The sequence below is a fragment of the Porites lutea genome, chromosome 2 (assembly GCF_958299795.1).
Source record: "Porites lutea chromosome 2, jaPorLute2.1, whole genome shotgun sequence".
NCBI classification, from domain to species: Eukaryota; Metazoa; Cnidaria; class Anthozoa; order Scleractinia; family Poritidae; genus Porites; species Porites lutea.
The window spans coordinates 21,750,981-21,763,867 of NC_133202.1; the positions used below are offsets into that span (position 1 = coordinate 21,750,981).

Here is a 12,887-nt window from a genome sequence, read left to right on the forward strand (position 1 = left end):
TCACGTCTTACAGTTAACAGTAAAACTCTTTCATATATTCTTTTATATGTATGATAGATATATGTTATTCACCGGCTGGTAGGTCCGTATTGGGAGAAACTGTGCCCGAGGTCTTGAGTACCCAGACCGGTACTCAGACCGAGGGCACAGTTTCTCCCAATACGGACCGACCTAGGCCGGTGAAGAACATTATTATTTTTTTCCAACTGAGATTTCAAAGTTTCAGAAAATTTTTCCTGCACGAGTCGACTGTTAGCTTCATTGCTCTAGGGGTGTGTTCCTGATGAAGTGATGAATCCTTGCCCAGAGTCGATTCTGAGTTTGATCATTTGATCTACCGTGCTCTGAGTGATCTGGGATCACTGATCCTGATGTGGATCATCTTAATCAAAGGAATGCACCCTAGTTGTATTCCTTACTTAAATAATTAATGTGCTTTAAATTATACGTATCAATAACACTATTCAATTTTTAATTGTAATAGGTCCCAGTCGAAGAAGAAAAGACAGATGAACCACCCCCAAAGAGGTTGAAGTCAATTGAATTAAAGCGTCTCATTGTTGTTTTACCAGATGGGAAACGACATCAGATGGATGTAATGGTAAGTAAAGTAGCAGAGGTAACCAAGATTTTCATACTTTCTCTTGTTTGTGTACATAAAAAAGTATGCACCATACCTTTCCTTATTAACAAGATGTTTAATCCAGGTAAATTAGGAATATTTTTCAAAAAACCCATAATAAAAAAATTAAAATTATACTATTAAAAATTCAAAATTTAAATTTCCGCTAAAATATATTACTAATGAATTATACTCTTTTTTCCATCATAGGAACTTTATGAACAAGTAAACAATCTACTGCCTGAGGGATCTGAATCTATCATTTTATCTTACCAGCTGGAAGGAGGACTTTGGAGAAAGTTGCCCAAGCATACCATGACAGTCGACGAATTTGGTTTGTTAGAAAATGTGATTTTGAGAGCGAGTAACTCATGAAAGCAATACAGCACCTTGAATGTTTGGGCAATTTATCAGCATGTCCTTTCCTTTCCTCCACGTACATCTACCCTCCATTAATCCAGCTATTATAATAATGAATAATATTAATCAAAGATATTATAGGGTATGTGTGACATGCTGACTCCTGAAGTGCACCCTAAGTGCTTGCAGTCGAGTAATGCAGCCAACACTATCCTGTGGATATGTGCCACATGCTGACTCCTTAAAAGCACCTGAAAGTGAATTAAGTTGAGAACTGCAGCATTAACTATCCAACGTATACAAGGTATCATAAGAATCCTGGCGACAAAGAACTGAGGTGGTGACTCAGTGAAACCCTCCTGCATGTCTTAAAGTGCTACTCACATTAATGAAGGCTATACACTTCTTAATTCAGTTGAGTAGCATGCAAGAGATATCCATGGTTGGTTACACCGTGGATGTTTCCATTAAGACATTGCAAAGGATAATACCCTCTGCTAAAGAAGGGGGGACCAGGAAACCAACCTCTACATACACACTAGTTGATTAGGATAATAAAGAAAACATGCAAAAATATTAATTGAGAGCAAGGTAATAATAATAATAACAATCTTTTAATAGGATGCTCCATCACAAGAGTGGTTTACATAGAGGTCCTAATTACGAGATGTATATTATATAATACAATTAAAATATAAAAAGGTTAAGCTAAAATCGATATATATTAAAAAAAAAAAAAAAAAAAAAAAAAATTCAAGCTAAAATCCAGTTACAGAAATAATTAAAACATACACACTACAAGTACTCAATTATAAAAAGCAGAAAAAAGACACTTCTTAAAAATTGGAAAACTTGCTGAGTTTCTTACAGTTCTCTCTAATTCATTAAAGTCTTTGAAACAGTGGTACCGCGAACGTTGCTTTCCCCAATTATATTTAATTTTGGGGAGCTTGATAGTATCGTTATTGCGCGTATTGTAGGAATGTATATCACTCTTTCTTACAATGTCCAAAGAATGATTAAGTTGGCCATTAATACACTTGTATGCATATATACATCGATGACATTTCCTACGTTCTTCAAGATTCAGCCATCTCAAGACAATCAATGCATCGGTGGATGAGGAGTGAGGTGATCTATCTAATATCAACTTAGCTGCTTTGTTTTGGAGAATTTGCAATTCCTTCATAAGTGAGACATTGTCCTTGTCACCCCAGACTAAATCAGCATAATCAAAAATAGGTAGCACTAAGCTATTATAAAAAAGTAACCGGGCATCATAAGGTAAATAATACTTAATCCTACGTAGAAGACCAAGGTTTTTATTAACCTTACATGAAATATACTCAATATGGTCGGACCATGTGAAAGTTGAAGACAACATAACTCCCAAATATTTAAAACTACTTACAGAATTTATATCAGTGTCAAAAATAGATAACGTGAAAGAGGAAATACCAACAAGTTTCCTATTACTGCCTATAATCATGGATTTCGTCTTAGTAAGATTTAAAGTTAACTTATTTCCATGTAACCACTGGGCAACTTTCAAGAGATCATCATTTAGTGCCTCTTCTAACAGGTGTGGCTCTTTAGCAAAGTAGTACAGGACCGTGTCATCAGCATACAAAGTCACTTCGCAATTCTTTATAACCAGCGGAAGGTCATTAATATAAACCAAGAAGAGAAGCGGTCCTAGAATGCTCCCCTGTGGTACCCCAAAGGTCATCGGGAGAGGGTCAGACACAGCATCGCTACAGGCAGTCCGCTGTTTACGATGATTCAGGTAAGACTTGAACCACTGTAGAGTGCTGGGCGAGACATTGATAGCCGACAATTTAGATAGCAAGATCGTATGGTCAACGGTATCGAATGCCTTGGTCAGATCTAGGAACACTGCACCGCACAGTTCTCCACTCTCCATATGCAATAGGACCTCATCTGCAAAACTGGTGAGAGCCGATGTTGTAGACAGTTTGGGACGGAAGCCAAATTGTTTGCTTGAAAGGAGATTATTTGAATTCAGAAAAGTCATAGAATTGGGAATGGACGACTTTTTCCAGAATTTTACTCATTGTTGGCAGAATAGAAATTGGGCGATAATTTGACGCATCTCTCCTATCTCCAGTTTTGAAAAGTGCAGCCACTTTCGAGCATTTCCATATTTCAGGTAAAAGTGAAACATCTGACATTTACTGTAACAAGCCATTATTGTAAGTGTCTCCCATTATCTCAGGGGCCCCCAACGACAATTTTCGGAAAATATCTGTTTGGAAGACGATTTGAGATCTAGAATTTTTGGAACATTTGTTGTAAAATGTCTTGCTTGCCTGCCTCTCCTAGGATTTTCGAACATCTAAAAAATGGTAGGATTGCCCATTTTCAATGGCTTTTAACCCTCAAAAGGTCACCTAGAATTTTCGGGAGACTTTTTTCTGGCTGAAATTTTCGAAAAGGTAAGTTTTGATCCCTATACTTTTTGGTTCACTATACTTTCAGCTAGGATAACTGAACAAATGAAAAATTTTTTGGGGATAAAAAAATGCCTATATTTACCATTTAAATACTAGAATACGATTAACAATGCTATGTTTAAGTGGTTTTGAACTATATTCTCATTGGGTGCCCCTGTTATCTAGGAGACGTAAATGTGTTAGAAGACACACAGCATTATTTATTTATTTCTGGTTTACCTAAACAGGACAATATTGGTGGAGGCTAGCGTGGATGGAATTGCAGCGAGTTATATCAAGACACCGAAAGACAGATTAGGGTTGTCCAGGGTAAATAATCCTTGGGTAGCACTAATAATTGATTCCATGAAATACTATAAACCCCGGTGGGAATTCTGTGAGCTACAACTACTGAATTCAGCATAGTTAGGGTTTAGATATACCTTAAGGAGGCTGCAAGGATTAACTTCTGTAGGATATTATTGAGTAGGCGGATATATGGTCATTGGACTTGATGAGATGACCTCATTGAAGTGACCACCTATCCTGATGACCAATATTTGTTCATAAAATTACAGTCTCTTGCAAATGTTGGCGACTATTTTATCCATACACACTTTTTGGAATGAAGATATTATTAGTCTCAATGTCTTTAACCTCCTGTAATAAATCACTGGACATTTGGTCTCTTTGTTAACTGTATGTACTAAGCCTTTCAGAATAGTAAGAATTTTAAGTGATATGGAATTGCTCATAATTTGGAATAAAAACCGCTCTGTTAGTTAAGTCTGGTTTTGATAAAACATGGCCACTGGGGCCCCAGGCCAGTGCGGTGTCCAAAGGAGTAGGCGGCTTGCCATCTTGGTCACCATAGCTGGATAGCTCAGGGACCGGCCTAAAAGTGGGTCGGTGGATCGGGCCTGGGGGCGGGGGGGGGGGGGGGGGGGGTGGGACAGGGTTGGCAGAGCTACTGTGGTTAGGAGGGGGCTAATTTGACCCAACCCCTTCAGTAAGCAGCAGTGTTCACTAGAGGCTTTGATTGGCAAGCACCTTTTCTTACTTTGCCCTAGCCAGCTGAATCAGGCATCTGCTGAGAATAATTATCATGACAATTGCAGAGTCCAGTGAGAGGACAGGGGATAATTTTACGGACCAGTTTATTTGGAAGTTTCCCACTTTTAAATAATGCATTAAAAAAGAGGAAAATTTTGAATGTCAGAAGCTTATTCGTCTAAACCCTGTGTTTTCCACAATACCTTGCTTATTTCTATAATGAATTCATACTTGGCAACATTAAGGAGACCAGAAACAATCAGTTCAGCAGTTACCCTCTCAAACAGTTAATAGTAGCTGCAATGAGGGACAAAAGTGTTGACACACTTCCATAAAATGGGCCTTTTTGCATAGTGGATATACTTATCTCCTTCCCCTGTCTACCCCAACCCATTCCCCCAAAATCAATGTTGAATTTTGGACCCTCAAGTCTTTTTTTTACTTCAGACAACATTGATTTGGGAGGTGAGGGGATTGACAGCATTTAAAAAGAATGAAATAATAAATGAATTAAATGTTTCTTAAAAGCACCTTTTTTAAACAAGTGCGTCAACTACTTTTGTCCCTGATTGTAGTTTCCATAGTGATGACATCGAGGATCCTGCAACCCCGAATCATATTCCTCTTTTCTAACGTTTAACATTGAGGTAATAATTATTATTCAACTTTGCCTCCATCTTGTATTGAAAATTTATATTATGTACACTATTATATACCTCTTCCACATAACGCTCCAGAGAGCAAACATAAAGAAAGGACGACAAGGGCCAGGTGGAAAATTTCATACAAATCAATGTATTTCGTCCACCAGAGCCTCGAGTTGGTGACTTTGTTGAAAGGCGCGATAAGTATTGTAAGTAATAATCTATACGAAGTGCTGGTATCAAAGGGCGCAGCTGGCGAATTGGTGAACAAAAGTCAAGGTCAAAAAAGGGAGCTAATAACATTATTTCACAAAGAATATTCTTCGTTTTGCTATGATTTATTTTCTCTATGTTTCGATGTACATTGTAATAACAAGAAAATGGTCAGCAATTTCAGAACAAAAAAATGGAATAAAAATAGTACAGAAATGCGCATGGACTGATAATTATTATATAGAAAAATCTCTGAATCCAGGTAAATGAATTTTTTTTTACCCTTGTTAATTTTTTAATTTTCATCAATAACAGTATAATATCATATAACAGTACTAACATTACCAAGCTGTTGTAGTGAGGATACAGACACCGATTACAACACCAAACCATTATAATGACTCAGTACCACCCATTCTATTTTCATGAGCCACACAATTGCATCAAATTGGAATGGAAGGGGCCGGGAAATTATAACACTATGAGAATTTACCCGGAATGACCTTTTTCATAACTTTTTTTTTAAACCTGTCTCAATCAATACAGTTACACCAGCAAAAGCATAACCCCTTATATCACATTAATGAAAAAAAATATTTGGAAAACTTTTGAGTAGTTGACACAACAAACGTCAGGAATTTCAAATCTGCATTAATTCACCCATCAGAGCTTGCTGACTCTTTGAATTAAAAAAAAAAGCTTTTCACTCATTTAGTTAATGTGATAATGGAAGAGGACATCAATGTCTCAACTATCTTGCATGTGAATTGAATGCAAACTAGGCATGAAGGAATTCAGAGATGAACTTGAAATCATTGATGGAATCTTGGAGTTACAATTAAAATGGCTTAACTTGATAATTATTGAACAACAATAATTAAAGAGTTAAAGTAAAGGAAGATCAAAGTTATACAACTTCTAGAAACGAAATAAGCCCTAAAAATGTCACTCACTAAAAAGGTAAAGGTAAAAACCATTGTCTCATTGTTCTTTCCAGAAAATCCAGACATGTACTATAGCATGGTAGAAATTGATGATAGTTGTTGAGCAAATATAATCACGGAAGAATTGAAGCTATACCTCAAATCACTGAAATTGTCTCAATTGGACAAAAGGAAAATCAAAACCATAAAATTTGACTTATATGCGTTCTTATTCTTTAACAGAGCAGATTTCTGTCTGCCAGTAGTAGAGTCAAGACTTCTGCAATACTCAACTGAAGCACAATAATAAAAACTTTTACTGTACATAATCAGGGGTCAGAGGTACCTTATTGACTAGTACATGGACAGTGAATGCTGCAAATGTCTCAACTGATATAACATATTTTAGTTAAAACCAGGAGTCAGCATTGTCCACACATCCACAATATTTAGCAATATCTAAACTCCATAATAACTTCTGTGACAGCATCAAAAGGCCATAGCGTTTTTTTAGAAACCAGAGGCAAAATAACACATTAAAAATTGTCTAACTTGAAAATAAATGTTCATTCCTTGGTTACCATCATCCACCCCAGGAGGAAATGTTTCATGCAGCACAGTTATAACATGAAGTGGAACATGTAATGAATTTTGTGGCACTTCCACCCCAGATAAATCATCCCCTTGAGGTGTAGGTGCATTGGGGTCATCTCCATACATATTAAGATCTTCAGGTAATGAATTGTCTATGATCCCTCGAACACCAGAATAATTGGACGAATGATGCTGCAGAATTCCAGAAATCCATAGCTGATGAGGAGTAAGGCCATGTTCACTAGAAAGTCCATGGTTATTAAAAGTGTCCACAAATTGTGTTAAAGCAGTATTGATCCTTGGCATGTAGACATAATGGAGTGCATAAAGATCAATATCATTGCTGCGAATTAGCAAACCCATTTGTTCCAAATGTAGAAAGACATTTTTGAAGGAGAACAATATACAGTGAACCACTTCACGCCATAACCTCTCAATCCTTGTGTTGTGAACACTTGGTCCTGTGATAAAACTACCACGACTTTCCCCCCTATAATGAACCATAACATCTCCTACAGCAACATTCTCTCCACCATCATCTGCTCTTACCCGGGACGGCAAACCCCATATATTTATTGATTCGCGGAACAACGAAAGCACTGTAGCAGCTCTATTGTTGTTACTGCATCTGAGGTAAACAATCAGCCTGGAATAACCATCAATACCTCCATGAATTACAAAACGCCAGTGCCGTAACTTTAAATTACTGTCAATGTGCCATAGGAAATTGGGATGTGGAACTCGGTATGGCCTTCGAGGAATTTGCTGAGCCCAGCGGCAGGCTCTACCTATTGGATCCAGATTGATCAGGGCATCACGCACCCTCCAGCGCTGGACCCATATACCACGCCTTCTGAGAGCCCCTTGCATGTATCGTTCCCCACAACGAGGCATTGAAACAAGTTCTTCTTGTACTATTTGCTGCAAGTCAATATCTGGAATGTGTGAATATGTCACAAAGGAATGGGGAATCTCTAACTCATTGACCCTTCTGTGGATAGTCCATCGTGATACTCCCAGAATGCTAGCAATGGTGCTCCACCAAAAGAAACATGACCGCAAGAGCATCAACTGTTCCCTGGAAATTTCATAAGCAGGACGGCCCACAGAACCAGTGTGCCTAACAGGTACTCTATAGCATGACCTAGGAGAGAATACTGGTAATTCATGAAATAACCGCTCAATCACCCTTATGTCCCTTGCGAGAGTCCTCAGATCATTCACTTCAGTTGGTGAAAACTGACCCGATCTCTCTACAAAGGAAAGAACTTGCTGCATATGGCGAACTGCACCACCTAACCTAAGGAGTAAAAAATCTGCAGTTTCCCTATCTAAAGGAGAACTACGACACCTATCAACTTCTTGCAACAGTTGTTGAATAGATGATACAAACCGCTGTAGTTGCCTGTTAGCATGTGCACTGTGTGTCATAGAGAACAAAAGAAGCAAAATAAGAAGCAAATATAATTTTTTACAGTCCAACAGATCGTTTTTACTGTCATACAATAAACACAGCACCAAAAAAATAAACTGGGGAAAGATCAAAGTCAAAGTCTCACGTCCAATAATATGGCCGCTGGAAAGCAACAAAAACATCTGGAATTTACTTTTTCAATAAAAGCTCTTTCTTGTCACATCTTCTAATACTTGACATGGTTACAATGCTGAAAATCAAGAGCAGAGACTTTTGTTCCAGGAGACAGCATTTCATTTTTGTCTATAAACACTCTGTGAAAAATTGAAAGTTGTATCTTCGAAAAGAAACATGCTATGGGACTGGAAACTTGTACATAGATCTATATTTTACTATCTTCAACCTGGTACAGTGTATGTATAAACAAAATGCGTAAAACCTCGCTTTTTTAACTGCACGATTACACTTTGATGGCGTGACTGTGAAAACCATGCAGTACAGTTATTGAGTTAAGCTTAATGAAAAATAGAAATAAAAACATACCTTCTCATAAAGCATACAAAAAAGCAAAAAAAGAACATAAAAAAGACTTTCTTCGGCTTCATCACTTGAGCGTGAAGTGCTTCGTTGCGGAAAAAAACAAGCAAAAACCGAAGAACGACACGAAGGACCAAAATGAAAATGGCCGACTCGATTTTATGGAGGAGGGGACTTGGGGAGGACTATGAATTCCACGTCATATATGAACACATTTTACTTCCATAGTAACACTCATAACGACAACATTTCGAAGGGGTAGAGTTACATTCCGTAGCCATGGAAACCTTCATGTCGAAAGAGTTACATTTCACTTCGAAAGTATCACATTACTTTTCGAAAGATATCGTATTGCTTTTCGAACTCATTTCGTTACTTTTCGAACCTATTTCATTACGTTTTTTATGTTTCGTTACTTTACGAAACGAAATTTTTCGAAAAGGGATTTTGCTACAGATGGCGCGCCATAGCAAAGATTCTGTATGATGACTTCCATCAGGACGAATAGCAACAACTTGAACAAAACGTAAACGGGAAGCCCGTGCACAGGATGAAGAAGATGATCTCGAAATTCTAGCTTTCCTGCCGACGTGTCCTGCGAATATGATTGATGGCCATCATAGGTTTCGCATACTTCTTCAAAACTGATTGGGCTTTCTACAACAATCAAGAGTTTAAGAAGTTCCAAGAGACCCTTGTATTTATCCACTTTCTGCTGATTTGGCTACTTTTGCCGATTATATCTCTGAAGTTCATTGACAAGAAATTCCATGTTGGCACTTGGGCCAAGATCCTGTAATGATTTTCTTAAGTAACCACCCTCAGAGGTTTCTTCGATTTTGCTTTGTTTGGCAGAGCGAGTTGGCCTGGTATCCGTACTCGAGAAGGAGCTCCCAGTTTTTTCTTTTATGGGGTCATTAGTGCAGAATGCTCGACGTTTTTGCACTACCAAAACCACAGAAAAAGTCGCCACAGCTCACCAAAATACGTTTCTACCCGTATCAGTGCTTTGCCAAGAATGATCATCTCTATACTGAGATTTTTCCTCATAGAACCATAAACTACCACTAGACGTTTTCGCTGGTTGCATAAACGTGCGATTGATCGCTCTGAAGTAGCAACTAGCAATACGGGAAAACATTCGCAACACCATGTTTTTAAACTGTTATCAGAAAACTTTCACTTGCGTACATATTAACACACTGCATGGGATCAGGCAAATCTGACACGTAGTAACAAAAACTTGTTTGGTTGTTCAGATATCAAACATTACACGATTTGCTGTCAAACTTCAAAGTTTACATGTCAGAAAGTGTTTCCCGCGAGCGGTCAAGATGACTAGCGACTGGCGGTAACTAGTCATTTTGGCGCCAAACACCCACTCACGCGAACCGTTGCCTGCATTCTTTCAAAAGACTGAAGTTTGACAACCCTAAACCATGTTTTTCCGCACCATGTGTTCACGCTGTTGATAGATGGCTGTGTGTATGTAAAGTCAAACGCAGAATTCAGAAAGTCTTTGGTTAGCAAACTGCGATGAAAGCCTTGAAACGTTTTTGAGCCGTTTAAATTTGTCTCAGTACCTCGATAATTTTCGAGAAGCAGGATTTGATGATCTGGAGACAGTAGTTACTCTGTCCGAGGAAGAAATAGAGAAACATGTGGGAATTGTGCTACCAGGCCACAAGTGTAAACTTGTTTTAAACTTTGAGAAGCTCCGTCAGCCAGCTAGAGCGGCCTCCACTGGTACACAACCTCAGAAAGAGAACTCCAGGCTAACACTGCAGACCAAACTAACATTTCAGAGTGGTAGTTTACCCGTGGTTTTGCCACCAGAACCTGCAGATCCAGACGTACCATGAAAACGATTTCTTATCCCACATCCGAGATTTCCACGGCAGAAGTTTTTTAACAGCCTTCTCCCACAAACCTATGAGTCCGCCTATCCTCATTTGCTGACTCGCTTTGAAGCCTATTGGATCAAAGAAAGGCAGGAAAGGTGGGAAAGAAAAGAGGTTTTGGACAGTTTGAGCGTTTCGGTGACAAGAATGATGGACATGTCAGACAAGAACTACATGGCTCGTGTGAGAACTTTGCCAAATCCATCAAGGCCTCAAGATGCCACAATATGTATCTCTGCGATTAAAGAGATTGACTCCAAATTAAATCAACTTGCACAGATTCACGAGTCATTAATGCACCAAAAGGAAGGATTGTTTGAACCGTCAAGTGACACATTTAAGTCGTGGGCAAAGGAGCAGTTCGCCTATTCTCAAAACACATTAGCTACAACCTCCGATCTGAAAGACAAATTTCAATCCCTGAAAGAAGAGATCTTAGAAACCCAAAAGAAGTTGGCCGATCAGCACAAATTCAGCCTTGCAAGTGCGGAAGCTAGGCGCAAACAAAAACGAAAACGTGACAATGCGAGTAAGGCCAAACAACGAAAAATTGACGGCCAGCAAACCAGAACAAGAGATCTCCTTAAGTTGTTGTGTCAAGACGAAGAAGTCTTTACTGTGGTGGCTGACATTGATGACGGCGGCGAGTTAAAGTTAAAGAGGGCATTGGAATTGCAAGAAATAAATTTCTCTGTTTTGAGGACCTTGCAACCGCATTCGCATTATAACTCCCTCCTTTTTTTAAGGAAGGAAGGTTTTTTTGCCGAAGACACGGTCAAGATAGATGAACGACTCGAAATCATGCATGAGAAAGTAAAAACTTTTAAAGGATATACTTCCGCTTCCTAGGGTTCAGACGAAGATTCTGATTAGCTTTATCATTGTTCGATCAGTGAAAATTAACACAAGACGCTAGGCATCAAAGACTATGCAGACTGTACAGTTGTTTTTTAAGTATGAATGAACAGCTTTATAATGTCACAGCTTGTCAAATTTACAAGATACAAAAATTGTTCACGTTTTTAAATAATAAAAGTTTATTTCCGAGACAGATGAGAATGTAAACCTATTTTTGCATGAAATAAACGGAACTTGGCTGGCAGAGTCCGCGGCACCGTGGTGCATGCAGAAAAAATATTTTCAATTCAGTAGGAGTTGCAACTTGAGATCCTCGATCAAAACATCTTGTTTTCTTGTGTACAGTCTGGCGGAGTCCGAAGATTTAATATTCCAACCGTTGGAGTTCACTTTGATTAAAATCCTTGTCCACGCATCATTTGGAATTCTAATTTGATTACAAGCTTTGAAATGTCAAGGAATATAAACAACTATAAAAGAGCAGCTCACAAAGTACATTTGTGTCATTCCGTGGCCTGTTAAAATTCTTGAGTGTTCGATCGCAAAGCGCGAGCTTTTTCTCGCGGGTATATCCCTGCATTACCAAAAAAATTATAGCAATATTTCTTTGATATGAAAGTACGACAATTTACCGGGTGAATTTTCAACGAGGAATACAGTTTCCATGTGTTGTTCTCATCAAACGACTGCCACGTTTCTACCACAGTTTTAGTTTATGTTGATTTTTTTTAAAGCCCGGTCTCTTTGTTTAAGAAAAAAACACACAGCCCGTCACCATGGCAAGAAAAATTTTCAAAGCCCGTTCGATTTTTTCCCGACCCAGTCATTCCCATAAATAATGAACCGTCCCTAAGTGAATCCAAGACAGTTTTGGATTCAGGAGGATTCCAGTCTTTGTCAGTGAAACTTGGATTCTGGGTTTCAATCGTTAGAGGAATTCTGGATTCCTTGGGTTGTTTTCCGGATTCCAAAGTCCAAGATTCCGGATTCCACAGGCAAAAATTTCACGGATACCGGAATGCGGGTTCCCTTTCATGGGGCTTTGTACCATGTTGCAATACGGAAATGATTAGGTCTACAGCGTGCCGGTTTGCGGGAGAACTGCCTTGTGCCCTTGACGTCTGTAGTGACGTTTTGGTTTCATATGCCTTAATTGACAGAGAATTAGAGAGCTGTACGTTCATGTAGTCTATTGGCTTTACCTTCTTAACATCCGCTGCCATTTTGACTATGACCTATTTACTTCGCTATAGGTATACGTACGTAATGATTGTTGGTACTAGGAAAATATCAGGGATTTTGCGAAAAAGCCCTC

At 38.6% G+C, this 12,887-nt stretch overlaps 1 protein-coding gene across 2 annotated transcripts; it reads right to left on the reverse strand.

Annotated features, from left to right (window-relative positions):
• Nucleotides 1-6,609: 6,609 nt before the first annotated feature.
• On the reverse strand, nt 6,610-8,981 carry LOC140926735 (uncharacterized). Of its 2 annotated transcripts, none has more exons than XM_073376434.1 (2): nt 8,820-8,981; nt 6,610-7,783 (listed from the first exon to the last, which is right to left on the reverse strand). In XM_073376434.1, exons 1-2 carry the CDS (start codon nt 8,832-8,834, stop codon nt 6,779-6,781), a joined length of 1,020 nt encoding a protein of 339 aa, XP_073232535.1. In that variant the 5' UTR covers nt 8,835-8,981; the 3' UTR covers nt 6,610-6,778. The 2 variants fall into 2 exon arrangements, with proteins under 2 accessions (XP_073232535.1, XP_073232536.1); XM_073376435.1 differs by having other exon boundaries at nt 6,610-8,006; nt 8,820-8,971.
• Nucleotides 8,982-12,887: the final 3,906 nt, after the last annotated feature.

Excerpts from the sequence above, each read along its gene's own strand:
- LOC140926735 (XM_073376435.1), bottom strand. The coding sequence starts at position 8,881 with ATGAAGCCGAAGAAAGTCTTTTTTATGTTCTTTTTTTGCTTTTTTGTA. Across the intron at positions 8,007-8,819 it reads TTTGTATGCTTTATGAGAAG|GTCATGCTATAGAGTACCTG; the intron begins GTATGTTTTTAT and ends ATTCTCTCCTAG.